General features: G+C 46.6%; 1 protein-coding gene across 2 annotated transcripts in view; it reads right to left on the bottom strand.

The window, feature by feature from the left end:
• The window catches only part of setd1ba (SET domain containing 1B, histone lysine methyltransferase a), a 30,997-nt gene extending 15,918 nt beyond the window's left edge, over positions 1–15,079 (bottom strand). The window contains exons 1-6 of one of the 2 annotated variants that reach the window (XM_063210798.1): positions 13,277–15,079; positions 10,970–11,124; positions 10,471–10,569; positions 9,745–10,015; positions 8,563–8,684; positions 3,518–4,738 (exon numbers count right to left, since the gene is read on the bottom strand). In XM_063210798.1, coding sequence (XP_063066868.1) covers positions 3,518–4,738; positions 8,563–8,684; positions 9,745–10,015; positions 10,471–10,569; positions 10,970–11,110 — 1,854 coding nt within the window. In that variant the 5' untranslated portion in view covers positions 11,111–11,124; positions 13,277–15,079. Of the gene's footprint in view, positions 1–3,517; positions 4,739–8,562; positions 8,685–9,744; positions 10,016–10,470; positions 10,570–10,969; positions 11,125–11,290; positions 11,451–13,276 lie in introns of those variants that run through there. The other variant, XM_063210797.1, reaches the window with a different exon arrangement.
• Positions 15,080–15,293: the final 214 nt, after the last annotated feature.

Here is a 15,293-nt window from a genome sequence, read left to right as displayed (position 1 = left end):
CTCAACCATGGACAACTGTCCTGTTTGTCCTTCCCAGTCACCATTCCTTGCTCCAGCAAGCTAGCTAGTAGTGATGCATTACATTACATTGCATTACAGGATGCTAGTGATGCCTAAGGCCTCATGTGTGTTGTTGACTGTGGTGGTGGTGGTGGCCATGGCCAGGCCCAGGCCCCCCGACCAGACCTCCCTTGTTAGCTAGGACTCACCTCTCCTCTCCTCTCCTCTCCTCTCCTGTCCACACTCCTCTCCTCTACTCTCCTGTCCACACTCCTCACTGTTGACTGTGTAAATGAAACCACCACAGCTCAAGGTCCATTTAGGCCCCACAAAAGGCGAGCCACGACAAAAGCCTCTATTCAAAACTGGGCACTGGCGGCAACACACACACACACACACACACACACACACACACACACACACACACACACACACACACACACACACACACACACACACACACACAACGGAACCTAGAGGCTTCAATAAACTGGCTGCAGGACAGGTTGCCTTTGATTAGGTCCTACCTGCTGAACTGCCCCAACAGGGCTGCTGGTGACTAACACCTCGGGTCTTAATTACCCCGGCCTTCATTACATTAGCCTGTAGTACTGTAGTAGAAGAGATTCTTTAAGTATATAGAGATATGCCAGTGTAATAGGTTGCTATGGGCAGCTAACATGACCAGGTTCCAGTCTGCCTAAAGGGGCGTGTCATATTACTCATAGCATTGAATAGAACAGTCCTTAGGTCTGCATTAAACAAAGGCGTAGGTCAGAGGGCTTCGATCAGTCCTTAGGTCTGCCTAAAGGGGGACCCCTCTCCCCCTCCCCCTTGCAATAATAGAACCCGGAAATAATGGGCCAGTGGAACCTCTCTCTTATCTACTCACTCTGGTAGTAGTAGTAGTAGTCCTGTCCTGTGTGAACCCAAACGCCAGCTGGTGCATCTCCGGTGTTTGTGTAGTGTAGTGCCATGTGTTGGTGTTTTCACAGTATTAGGCATCAGTCAGTCAGTCAGTGTGTCTTTTGCCATTGAGCTGTGCTGTAATTAGATACAGGAATGTGGCCAAATACAAAAAGGCCCGAGACTGTCGAAACGAGTAGACGTTATCCATTAAAATAAAGGATTTTAAAACTTTTTTTCACTAAGAATGTGCCTCGGATCATTCAGACTACCACTTTCACTTGTTTGGACCTTCAGATTTTGGAGATGTTCACAAGCCAAGTGATCATGTCCTTTCTGAAGAACACCTGATTCTTCTACAAACGATTGACCCCACGCAGCACTCTCCTTTTCCTCTTTTTTAGGCCTGAGACTGTATTTAGTGAGGTCAACACAACAGTTTATGCCACTTATCAATCTCTCTCTCACACTCTCTCTCTCTCTCTCTTAGCCAGTCTGCTTTACATAATCTTTTGATATTGCTATATTAGTAACAGTATGATGACAACCATATAGCACACACCACCCAGAGCTGCAGTGCCACGGCTGGCCAGCTGCAATGCCTGGCTGGTTAAAGGCTGGATAGATAGGTGCTGCTCGCTCGCTGACCCTCTTTGAGCTGCCTGTAAGTGTGGTGTTTTCTGTGTCAAAGCGGAACACACCGTTTCCTTTTGTTTTAGTGGAGTTGAGAGAGTGAGAGAGAGCGAGAGAGAGGCGTGAAGCTCAGGCTAGTCAGAGAGAGGCAGGGGCCCACTTTCACCACCATCGAGCTCCCTAGCTTCCTGTGTTGTGTTGTGCTGTCGGCTCCCCCTGGGTCCTGGCACCCACCAGACTCAAGGCTACTCTACGGGAGCATTCAGGTGCCACGCTTTTACAGGCCAAGAGTAGATGTCATGCCTCAGGTACAGTCATAGACAGTCACTGCATTGAGAAGAGGGCTTAAGACTTGCTGCAACACACAGGCCAGTCTCAACTGCATAAGCCATTATGTTATTGAAGTGTTTATCTTATTACTGTCGTAAAATATTGTTGTTCAATAAACAGAATACAGCAATTACAGAATTGTATGGTTAATGTTAGGACTAGGATTTGGGTTTGGTTTCAAGGTGAGAAACCACTAAAAAAGTCCCTACAGTCGTAACTGCCGGGAAACCATCTGTAAAATCTGCACATAAATCTCGGCAACCTGATTTACTTGTCACTGACCAAAAGTGTGAATGAACGCCTTGGGGTGGTATGAACTCTAAGCAGTATGGCACACATGCAAATGAGTTTCATTTACAGTAGTAGAACATACACCCTGATGAAGGCCACAGCGCCGAAACGCGTTGGTGTTTTTTAATGCATTTGCCCCTTAAATAAAGTTTGTTTTTTTACTACATTAACCAACTGAAGTGCCTGGACCAAGGATTTTTTTTCCTTCTGTCTTTTTTGAACATTGAACCCCTTCCAAGAGCACCAGTTGGTTTTGAGGGACACTAGTAGCGCTCTACCAACTCTTTTGCAGGCATGCCAAGTAGTTGTGTATGTGTACAGCCTGATCACAAAGAATTCCATGTTGGGGTCACAGAAGTGTTTTACGTGATAGACTCATGGAATTCTTCGAGATCGTGTTATGTAAACTGTAATGTAAATATCAGCTCATTTTTTCATTACCCTCAGCAGTCATGTCTAAAAGCAACAGTAGAGAAAATAAATCAACTTCAGCAGATGACATGGAGGCTTAGAAGCTACAACTTACATCTTTGAGGGCTTTGATGTAACCATTGCATTGCCAGTTGTGTTGGTTGTAAGTTATATGGAATTCATTGTGGGAATTTGCACTTAATTGCGCTTCATCATGACCTTTTAGAAGGGATGCTACTGCCGTTTATGATTAATGTTAGGAGCATTCATGTTGGCGGCCCCAGGCAAGCAGGCAAGGGGAAGGAGAGAGTGATCTGATTGATTATGGGTTCAACCAGTAGCATATAGAGCAGGGGTGGGGAACCTATGACTCAAGGGTCGTTTGCGGCCCATTAGGCCATTTTATCCGGCCCCCGATATAATTTCAATGTTATGCAGCTTCACATGAAATATGACATATTTTGTTAAGGAATCTTAGAAAATACATCTGCAATACAATTAAGCTATATCCAGGGGACCTAGAGAAGGTGGGGTTTGTTTTAAAAGGTGGCTGCCTTCAATATAGGCATAAAGTGCAGGGGGAAATCCTGGTTTGTGTTCATAGTACGGCCCTCGGAGGACTTTTACGGCCCTCGGATGAATTTGAAGTGGCCCCTCGAATGAAAAAGGTTCCCCACCTCTGATATAGAGGCATGTCATGGACACTGGTTAGGCATGCCCTCTAACAAATGGATTTACCAGGCCTGTTTGCCAGACCAGCTCTCCCAGAAATAAAAAGCCGAAATCGAAATAGCCAAGATACCAAAATATATAAAACAAAGCAAATACCACAAAAACAAAAATTAGTTAACTGGTGACTCACTGGTTAGTAAATGGAGTGAAACACACATCTATCCATCTGTGTGTGAGGGGAAAACGCATGTGTGTTTTGGTTTCTCTCTCTTACCACATCCATTTTGTCTGTAGGTGTGAGGTGTCTGTCCTGCAGGTCGGTGGTGCCGGTGCCGGTAGCGGTGCCCATGCCCCCCAGGCCTTTGGCCAGGGAGCTGCTGGGCGAGCTGCAGCCGGTCCGGGCGTTATGGAGCAGGGCCGCCACCTTGCTGGCCGTCCCCTGGACCGGGTCCTCGTCGTCGGAGTCGGGCAGCGGCGTGGGGCTAATGTCCTCCAGGCCGGTGCTGGAGGGCCGTGAGGAGGGGGGCTGGTGCGGGAGGAGGGGGTGCGCCGAGGAGGAGGGGGGGATGGGCGAGAGCTGCGAGGAGGAGGAGGAGATGGGGCTGCCCTCCATGCGCACCTCGGTGTCCGAGTCGCCGGCGCTGCTGCGCTCGCTGAGGAAGGGCAGCTTGGTGCGCTTCTCCTTCAGCAGCATCTCGATGCGCGAGTCCAGGCTGTGCCGCTCCGACTCCAGCGGCGGGGAGGAGGCACCGCCAGGCGACGGGCACGGCGAGGGAGTGCGGGCACTACCGGGCGGCGTCGACGGTCCCACCGTCGTGGGCACCGGAGGGGGCTCGGGCATCGGCGGCGTCTCGGGCCGGTCTCGGTCTCGGCCCGCCGCGGGCGGGAACTCGGGGGTGGTGGGCTGTGGCGGGCGCCGGTACTCCCCCTCCCGCTGCACGGGCTGCTGGGGGTATGGGGGCTCGGCCGGGGGGTACGCGGGGGGCATGGGGGGCTGGTACTGCGAGAACGCCGACTTGAAGCCGCCGCCGACCGGAGGGGGAGGGGTGTGGGCGAACGTGGGGGCGGGGCCTGGGACGGGGGCCGGCCCAGGGGGCTCGGGGGGCTGCTGGGGCTTAAACGGCGGCGGCTGGTCGGACGGCGTGTTCAGGTGCACGTAATGCCGCTCGGGCCGGCGGTTGTACGCGTCGTGGAAGCGAGTCTCGTGCCGGCGGGACTTGTAGCCGCTGCCGCCGGACGCGTCCAGCCGGCCACCCGAGCCCGGGGGGTAGGTGGGCGTGGCCTGACGACTGGAGTAGGAGGAGTCTTGGGAGAAGGGCGTGCCCGAGGGGCGGGGCGTGCTGGTGTTCTGGGACTGGGGCGTGTCGGGCTGCTGCTTCAGGCTGCTGTAGGCCGTGTCCTGGGAGAGGGGAGTGCCCGTGCCCGTGCCCGGGGTGGACGTTCCGCCCCCCACCAGGCTGGACAAACTGCTCTCCGACAACCGTCGGATAGGCTCCTGCAAAACACACACACACACACTTCAGATTTTTTCCTTACAACACAAACACACAGTTTTTGCCTTGTCCAATGACAATACTGTACAGTCCATTCTGGGTTCAGAAGGTTGAGATTACAGCTTGAAGAAAAGAATGGTCCTTGCACACTCGGAACTTCATGCAGTTACATTTAAATCAGACCGTTTCAGTTTACGCCTTCATCAGGATCATCATCAAGACAAGACGACCATTCTTTTTCTTCAAGTTGAGTCTAATTTTCCGCCGTACGCACCTCAGACGCAGTGTGCGTTAACTGAAACCCGAAGAAAGAGATTACAGCTAAAAAAAATACTCCAACCACAATACCCCAAAATCCATGTTACAGGTCAGGAGCAAAGACAACTTGACTACCTCTACACTACCTTCACTTCAACCCAACCCAACCACCCCCAATGATGTCTCTCCCCGGGTTGCCAGATAAGACTGGTGATTTCCAGCCAAAATAAATGGTCAAAACCCTGGAACCACTAAATCCCGCCCAATTTCAGGGGAAAAAACAGCCACAGTGCCCTTTTTAGCCCTTTTTTTAACCCGCAGGCGGTCATCCTAGGCAGCCCAATTGAGCGGGAAACAGCCTAATCTGGCAACACTGGTCTCTCCTGCAGAGAGCAGCACCAAAACATGCAAGACCATTTGTGACACTAGTCTGGGACAGATCAGAATAAACACATTCACATGTGCCCGACCCGTGCGGTCTTGAACTTGTGTGTGCATTCCAATATGCCACCTTGCGTCCTCCACTTGGGCTTGTGGCCTTGTACCAGGAAGTAATTAAGTCGCGATGACACTGACAACAGCATTACATTTCAATACCTCGCAAAAGCTCAGTTGTTAAGTCATTTTCTCATTTGCAAACTGGATGGTGAATGACGAATAGTCCCCCAAAAGTTGCTGTGGCTAGGTTGACAGCTGGGAAACGGAATAGTTTTCTGCACGGAGGCGGGGCGAGGCCACGAGTGTGCATATTGGAATGCACCCAGTGAGACTGAAGACTGCCATAGCAATTGTCCAGGCCTGACACACACACACACACACAGGGAGTGTTCTGACCGCAGCTGCAGGGCTGACTGCGGGGGGCAAAGAGCAGGTTGCGACAGCCTTTTGAGCTCTGCTGCGGCCACTGCACTCACTTCAGAGCAACAGCCAGGCAGCCAGGGGTGCATTTCTGGAAAGCGTAGTTGCTAACTATGTTAGCTACTTTGTTGGTTGCAATTTGTTCCCATTGGCAACAACCGAAGTTGCTAACTGCTAACAACTACGCTTTCCAGAAATGCAACCCCAGAGCAGCAGTGATAGCAACAGCAGCAGAGGAGGAGGAGAGGAGTCTCATCGTGCCACATTCCAGTTAGCAATTTATTACATTGTCAGTGGATAACGGTAATAGCAGCAACCAACAAAGTAGCTAACGCAGCTAGCCGAATATGGTTTCTAGAAACTCACTCCAGACTAGGTGGGGGGGGTTCCTCAAAACCATAGTTGCTAACTAGATTAGCTACTTTTGTTGTTTGCAAAAATGCAATTTCCCATTGGCAAATACCGAAGTTCCTAACTGGCTAATAACTACACTTTCGAGAAATGCCCCCCAGCAGTGGCAGTGGCAGTGGCAGGAAGGGTAGTATCAGAGAGAGTAGAGAGAGAGAGGTTCCATTGGCCCATTGTTTCCGGGTTCTACTATTGTAAGGGGGAGGGGGGGGGGGGAATCCCCCTTTAGGCAGACCCAAGGACTGTTTTATTCATTGTAGGAGTATTATGACATGCCCCTTTAGGCAGACCAGAACCTGGTCATGTTAGGTGCACAGCAACCTATTACATTGGCATATCTCTATAATACTTAAAGAATCTCTGGTAGTATAGGGAGGTGGAGAAGAGACTGAGGAGTCCCAGAGTGAGACATTCCAATCTAGGCCCCAGTGTGCCACCTGCTGCCCTGATAAACTGGATTAGAGATACAGGATTCGCCTTCCCCAAGCAAAGGGCCTCTCGTCTCGCTCTGTCTGTCTGCCTGTCTGCCTGCCTGTCTGCCTGCCTGCCTGTCTGTCTGCCTGTCTGTCTGTCTGCCTGTCTGCCTGCCTGCCTGTCTGCCTGCCTATCTGTCTGTCTGTCTGAATGCCTGCCTGCCTGCCTGCCTGCCTGCCTGCTTGCCTGCCTGTGTGCGTGTCTGCCTGCCTGCCTGCCTGCCTGCCTGTCTGTCTGTCTGTGTGCGTGTCTGCCTGCCTGCCTGCCTGCCTGCCTGTCTGTCTGTCTGTCTGTGTCGCTCTGCTTCCCTCAGCAAAGGACCTCTTGTCTGTCTGTCTGTCTGTCTCTTACTCTGTGACTGGATATTTCTCAAAGTGCAATGAAGTGCCCTAGCCTTGCTGGGACGAGTATTTTTGCGGATTTCACCAAAGAGTAGCCAATAGTTCCAAGTGTAATAAACAGTTGAATACTTCTTGGTGAAAATGGGTGTTATTCACACTAGCAAGACTAGAACACTTCACATTGAGAAATGCCCTCTGTCTGTGTCTCCATGTCTATCTCTCCAGCATAATTATGACCCAAACCCAATACCATACATCCTCCCCATCACAACGGCCTATCCATGCCCACCGCACTTCGTCTCTGACGCGATATTTTTTTTCCTAGTACAAGGACGCCACAGGTGGCCTCTGATTGGTCGAACTTCCAGAGCGGCAAGACTGCAACACGTGCCACAGGAGAGTCTTGAAGCCGACAACACGCCAACACTCGCCACACTTTTGATATGTGCCTAAACCTAAACCTTCCCTAAACTTAACCTGTCATGAAAGCAATGTTTATGATTCTTTGCTTTTGCCAAGAAGGACGAAATAAGCAAGGTATTGGAAAATTGGTTGCGAAATTGTGCCCAGACCCAAAACCATGCCTAAACCCTAACCTGTCACAGGAAGTTGTGAAGGTCGACCAATGAGAAGCCGAGTTTGGCCATCTGTGGCGTCCTTGTACTAGGAAAAAAATGTAGCATCTCTGACCAGACAATAGCAGTGAAGACATGCCCGCCTACTGTGATTCTAATACATGTCCTCCGTCACTATGCCAGCCTAGCACAGAGGCACAGATTAATCAGTCGTAATGTGTTAATCTGAGATTTTAGCTTCCAGTGAATTAAACTGATGTGCTTGGCATGATACAACTGTATTACAATATTAATAAACATATTACCTCATCATAATATTAACTGTGCCAGTAAGTAGTGTGTCAAGGCAGGGAGATGCCAATTCGCATTCGCAAATGTATACACACAAACAATTCAAGACAGCGGCACAGACCATAGGGCATTCCCAATGTGCATTTCAACATGAACTTTGTAGCTGTGAAAAACACAAAAACACAAGACACTCAAGACAAGCGTCTTTTCTAAATGGCTCGTGGTTCCAGAAATGTTTGGCATTCCCAGCATGTGTATTCCCATGGGAACAGTTACTGAAGTCTGACTGATCATATGGGGGAAAAAAAACTATTTTGATTCAATACAACATTAGTCAAAATGACAGACTACATACAGTATGCAAACTCAGCATTGTATCAATAAAAGGACTAGTTATGAATCACCACAAGAAATGAGAATTAATACACCGTCCATGAGGCCATGCGAGTCTAGATGTTTTTGTCAAGATGACAAAAAAAAAAACTTTTCAACATTGTCCACACGCTACTCCAAGATTCCCGCACTAAGTACATTCCTGTTACTGTGGTAGCAGTAATAGTAGTAGTGGTGGTGGTGGTAATGATAGTAGTCACTGTCACAGGTGCGTTGACAGACACTTACCAGCAGTGCTTCAGCGATGGCGGTGGGGGACACCCCCCGGTGGTCCCCACCCCCCACTGGAAGGGTGCGAGGCGTGTAAGTGCCATTGATGAGGAGCTGGAAGTACCGCAGGCGATTTTCACCTGGACAAGGAAAACGGGGAGAGAACAGAAGATTGTTATACTAAGAGGCAACACGAAAGATGACACTGCACCTTTCCAAAGTTGATTTGAAATGTTGCAGTTTAACACAACAGCATCTCACAACACATTAGAGTATGCAACCTTTTTCACCCTTTTACCATTACCATCATGTATACTACTTCCAAAACTCACAACTGTTATTGCTAATAGTAAGAATAATACTAATGCAAAGCACTCTCGTTTACTATATTTGGACATGCACAACAAACAGCACAGTAATTTAATCATGCACACGACTCCAGTTCATTTGGAGTCCAGTTCAGGACGAAATTCACAGTAGGCCTATCCAAGTCAAGAGGAATTAGAATGAAGTAAGGTATCATTAAGTTTCGTCGTGGGCAAATCGTGTCATTAGGCTAATAGTGGTGCAAAAACTCTGCATGTTTTTGCTGTAGGGGTATCTCCCTACAGATCACTGTCATTAGGCATGTTGTTGATGTGCTGTCGCTGTCTCTTTAAGAGGGGAGAAAGCGCGTTGGGGTTGTAAATACGATTCCATTCAAGCAAGCCAACGCCATGATAAAGCGGTTTTCCGCTCATCTTACTAAGAATTGCTTTAACAGGCGATTGCACAACACTGACAACGTTTCGATTCGGCTTTTGTCAATTGTTTTTTAACTCCATGTGTAGACAAGGTGATAAAATGCAGGATTGGGGAATAAAAGAGAAGCGGAATACACATGGTATTCATGGTATATTTTTTAAAAATGCATGATGTTTCTAAAACCAAAACCTCCATTACGCATGCTTTTAAATGCCGTTTATCCAAATGCCTTAAGCCAAAATGAACATTGACAAGGGCATGCAATTACTCTGGTTACTAAGCAACCCATGTAAATTAAAGCACGTGTCTTGGACATTAAATCGACAGCCACTTCTAGAGCACAGCGACAGCAAAACAGCAGTGTCTGTTCAGCAAGATAGCCTACTCATGCAGACGCATGGTGTTACCGAATGGTAAAAGGCAGCAGAGACATATCAGTGCTGAGAGAAAGTTTACCTTTTGGGTCCAGCTCCACGTGGATGATGTTGCCCATCACAGTTGTGTTGTGCAGATTGTGCACCGCCTCCTTGGCGGATTTAACAGTTCCGAATACCACTTTAGCGATTCCCAAGTGTTTTTTGTTCTTCGGATTGTATAAAATTTCCACTTCTTCAATGTCTCCAAATTTCTTGCACATGTCGCTAAGAAAACCCTCCCGTATGTTGTCGTTCAGCCTGGCGAAAGTCACCTCCTTTGGAGGCACGGGCCCAATATAGCAGTCGTCAATCTGTGGGAAAAAAACAGCACAATGACTTACACATCATTACCATTTGTTTTTAATTTCCAAGCATTTCATGAGGGTAGCGACTGATTAGTTGCAGGGCCGTTGTTCGGACTATTGACTATTCAGGAACAATGTTGTTTAAACAGTCTGGAGTGAAAACGAATGCCATCTAGACTGTGCGTAACACACAGATTTAGTGGAAAGACTGCGCGTAAAAAGAGCCGTATTTTATGGGGAAATGCTTAAGTGTGGCACGTGAACAGCAACCAAAATAAACTACAGCCCACCGACCGTGTAAAAGAAGAAAATATGGAAGGCCTGAGTGTTGGCACCGATGAAAACGTGCTAAAGTATTAACATTTTGCAATTAAATTGTTGCAACGATTACAAACACATCTTTTGACCCGGTCGACCCCTGGTGCAGCCTATGTGGAGATCAACGAGGGGGGTGTGACAACCTTGAATTTTGGAACCGGGAGATCCGTCTCCTTGTACTTGGTCCAGAGGCGGCCGATTCTCGGATCCCTGACCATGTCCACGGGTGGCATCCCGGAGTTCTGAGGAAATGTCAAAAAAGCAACAATGCATCAGGCTTCACCAACAGAAGGTCTTAGTTTTGACAGACAGACCTGTACTGTGGCCCAAACAGACACCGGCGGCATGTGCGTCGGCCCAAGCATTTCATGGTGCTCCTACTGTTGGTCGACTTCGCCCCAAAGCAAAGCGACCATGCGACACTACATTATTCAAACAAAACTCCAGAGAATATTAGAAGAGGATGGCCAACAATGACACTTTGATGTGCTGTGTCAGGTGCTGTGACGACAGGAGCAAGCGTGTTTACTGTGTACGCTACAATGTATCGTGCAGCGATACGTAGCCTACAGCCAGTTACAAATGTATCCAAATGTACCCAACACCCATCGAACGTATTAATGCACTGGTAACTTTACTTACGGGCATGTTAAAAGTCTGTCCATCATAGCGGTACAGCTTATGCGATCCCTTTTTTAACGCTGGGTCAATAATCAACTTGTAACTTCTCCAATGGTGACTTCGTTTCTCCCCCGAACTGCAAACGGGATGGTTTTTCTCCATGCCGTTCGCCAAACCTGTAAGATATGGTCAGAAGAAATCCCGTTTAACAACGTAAAGATCGACAAAATAAACACAAATGGTTCTGCATACATATCGTACAATGAGGGAAATGGGGGGTTAGACGCGAATCCCAGTTACCGAAACAGACATTACAGAGGAAGAAAAAAAGACCAAGCTTACTTGAACTCTGTCTTCTACCGTGATCTTCATTATCCACGGGTCTGGACATGTTGTGTCCGATCGAATATTTCAGTACCGAAACGGCTATATATTTAACCTCTCTCTGCTTACATTACATGATTTAAAGGATACTGCCTCCTTTTTGCGAGCCAACACATATTGTGTGCCTCTAGTCTGAGGTTTCTGTCGCTCCCACAATACACCACTATAGCGCTCACCAGCCTTGCTCTGCCCCAGCACATTCGCCACTAAGTTCCTTCTACTCGGTCTTATTTCGTCTTCGACGGCAAGCTAATGTTACGCCAACTCGATATGTATCCATTCATCGTATGATTATTTCTTTCACGAACCAATAGCTTCCCGTAATGCGACCTCTGCGTGTATAAACAAGGGGTCCCAAACGCGGTGAATCTGCCGCGTGGATTTACCCGAGCACCGAATACAAGATGGACATTGGAAGCAACCGATAAAGGAGCGAAGGACTAAGTTGAAATGCGCCGTGACATTGCTGTGAACAACAATCATTTCGGAGTATCCGACCTAATTTCATTAATGTCTGATATGGGGTCGTGCTCACCTGAAACCTTGCCAAATATCAGTATATTTACTACTGGTGCTTATTGTCCACATACAAAATGTCTGAACGGCCAGTGTTGTATGTCAGATTTGCCACTTCATTATTGACTGAAATTGCAATCTTGTGCGTAATGCGTAATGTTGCCAAATCCTTACATTTTCCAAGTCACTTATTATAAAATCAAGCAATTTTGAAGGAGCACGTAAGCTTGATCAGTTTGATATTTTGTAGTGCAGGGGCAATTGGCTGGTTAACAGCACAACCCCCTCTGACCAATCAGAGTGAAGCACCATTTTAGCTCCTGCTATTAGAAGCACAGTCGACGACTTCCCTACCAGAGAGCCGAGAGGGGGCTGAGCGCTCAGGCAGCCATCTTTCCTACAGTGGAGCTCAATGGCCAAATGGGTTTCCTTTGTTCCTAAAGGGGATCTTATACTTCATTTCATCAGCTCTTGTTGGACTACATAATATATTACAATGTTTCTGTTTGCAGGATTTGAGAAGATGGAAGAAAATGGTTGGATGTTATCCCTTTGACATTTTTAAAAGCTTTTTTCTCTCTTCCTGGAATCCATTTTTGTCCTAACTAGGTCATGGCACACCCATATAACAATCTCTTTTTTCCTTTATTAAGAAACTTATAGTGAATAAACAGTGTTTTGTCTTTAATTAAATTTGTATTGGTATATAAAACACAGTAGCTGGTGTTAAAGGTAGTCTATTGTATAGTACATGCCCAAGTTTAGTTGTTGGACTAATTACTTTTAGAAGGAAAGCTCAATTGAAATGTCTATTGCTGGACTGCCAGTCTAATGTGGTAGAACTTTGTAAGAAAGGTATTATTTGATGTGATTGAATATAATAGATTGACTGGCATGTAACAATGTAGTGGTAAAGTTGCATGTATTTGTATATCCATTTTGGATCTTAGTGATTTTGCTTCTCTTGTTTCAGAAAGCAAACCAGGCCAGGAGGAAACAATTGGCCCTGGCAGAAAATGCTGAATCACTGGTGTGACTGGTTGATGTGGTTCTAGTCAGGCAGGCTACCCTTAACCCCCTCTCAATGTTTTTCACAAACTACATTTGTTGCCAGTCAGTCACATATCACATTTGGACACCTGACAGGTTATGATAAGGCAAACAGCTCCATATGGTATCCTGGTGAAATATGATTCGGATGAATGAATAGTTAAAACATCTTACATGTACATTGTTCTCTTACAGAGGCATTCCCCTTAATCACATGTAAGTAAAGCTGTATGACCTTGAGACAAGGACATTTTCTCTTCTTAAAAAATACTTCCTTCATGAGCTCTTTCTTAATGTTAAGTTCTTTGTCTCGAGGGTGCACATGACAGTCCTTCACAAAACTGCACACTGAAAAGTACTCTTGATAAAAATATTTACCTTAACATTTTGATGAAATACATTTATCAGGCCTACACGGCGAAGGAAAAGGAACGTTTTCATTTCCATCTTCTGATCCTCTATAACTGTTTTATGAAGGGGTGGGGGTGGAACGCCTAAAAAGGAAGAAAAACAAGTGCAGTGTAACTATTTCTTCTATTCATTTGTTATTTAAAGCACGTAAGGTTCCTCTGACCAACGACTTAAAATACTGAGTATCTGCAAGCAGTTTCAGTGAGCAATATGCAAACCATCTCCCTCTTCCTGGAAACAGGGCAGCTGTAAATGCGAACGTTCTTCATTTAGAAGAAGGAAAACTGTTCAGCATCTGGCACAGGAATCTTTATCAAAGGTAAACGTTTATGGATTCCCCTGCTGAGTTTTATACGTTAAACTACAGTATAATTTGTATGAGGAAAAACAGATGTGACAACATTATTTGTTATTTTACTTTCCTTGACAGAGCAAACATTAAAGCAGTCTGCAAAATACAAAAATAATAATCTGAAGTACTATTTTCCAAACTTACAGGTAATTATAATAACGGTAATCCTTGTAGGGAAGGAGTGGGTTATGTAAATCAAGTTTTTTTATATGTATAAAAGAACTGAGGGATAAAGTTCATCTTCTAGAAATTGCTGTCGCCCAATGTCCAAAACGACCTTTGATATGCACTGTCGTTAAATGGCTTCTCTGCTGTTCTCTTTTCAAAATGGCTTCTTCACTCTCACACTCACACACAAAGGAGATCATTATGTGCTCGAAAATGCTGCTGCGCCATTACTGGGCGAGGTTTTAGGCGTTCAAAACAAGAGCTAAATTCACCCCCTACCCAGACTCTTTCAGAGCAGAAGGAAATATGTCAATGGAGATCAAGATGGCTTCGTGTGTAATATCAGAAAATGTTACAGAGGAGGAGAAATCATGGCGAGGCTTTGCTGAATCCTCTCGCACAGCTATGTAGGTCTGGCAGATCTAAAACTCACTCTGGCGACGAGCTGTAGTGAGCCGGGGAGGTTGGCTGCGCGCCAAGCGTTGGAGACGACTGCACCCACGTAGCCATATAAGGTCGAAAAAACAATTTCAAGCACAGTGCAGCATTTCAATCAGCTTACACAAAGGGGATTCATGCTTTTCTTGTGTTTTCTCAATTGCGTTTCAAGACAATTCGGTGCTGTAATGCAGGGCGTCCGCCATTTACTGAAGATGTTTTTTTTTTTTTTTTTAAATCTTGAGAAGCAAGAAAATCCATTTTGTAGGAAAGAAGGTGGCAGATGGATGGAGGCTTATGCATGTGGGGTGTACTTTACAGCTCTCAGGTGATCTCCTTGGTTACTGTTACTAGACAGTATGTGGTGTCTCATTCCAGCTGCTTTTTATTTTCCTTTTACGCGCGAATTTACGCGCAGAAGAATGATTAGACAGGGCCGGTTAGTTAAGTGTTGCCTGAAAGTAAATATATCAAACATTGGGGGCTGTGACCTTAAAACGGCATTTGTTTCTCGAATGTGTCCATTAAACCAGTATTTCACAAAGGCCATACTAATCCAAGACATTAATTATTCACTGTTAGTGTGGTTCTGAGTGCACAACAGCCGCCACTGAATATTAGCCTGCTGCAGTGGACGAAAGGTCATGATCCAAAAACTGCTCCACAACTATTATCACAAAAGAAAAGATTAAAATGCGTCATTTGGAATCCAGAACAGGGTGTAGGTGTCGATGAGTTCAGCAATGTGCTACACACTGGCTCGTTTACCTGCCTTTTCCTCATCTTCCACCCCTCTCCATGCAGATCAACGACGAGTCTCTACCTCCCTCTGCTTTAGAGGCGGTAAAGGCCGCTTGTGTGGTGGAGCGGACGTCCAGATCGACTGGATGAGCAAGGCTGTCGACCAGACGACATTTTTTTGCTGGGATAGCCTGTAACTCATCCATCAGAAGGGGGGTGGAATCGTGATCGTCAGGCAGTATTTTTCAGTGTCTCTTATTTTACTCAGCTAGACAGAGCAGTAGC

This window comes from Engraulis encrasicolus, chromosome 11, assembly GCF_034702125.1.
Source record: "Engraulis encrasicolus isolate BLACKSEA-1 chromosome 11, IST_EnEncr_1.0, whole genome shotgun sequence".
NCBI classification, from domain to species: Eukaryota; Metazoa; Chordata; class Actinopteri; order Clupeiformes; family Engraulidae; genus Engraulis; species Engraulis encrasicolus.
This window is presented reverse-complemented; position numbering and strand designations above follow the sequence as displayed.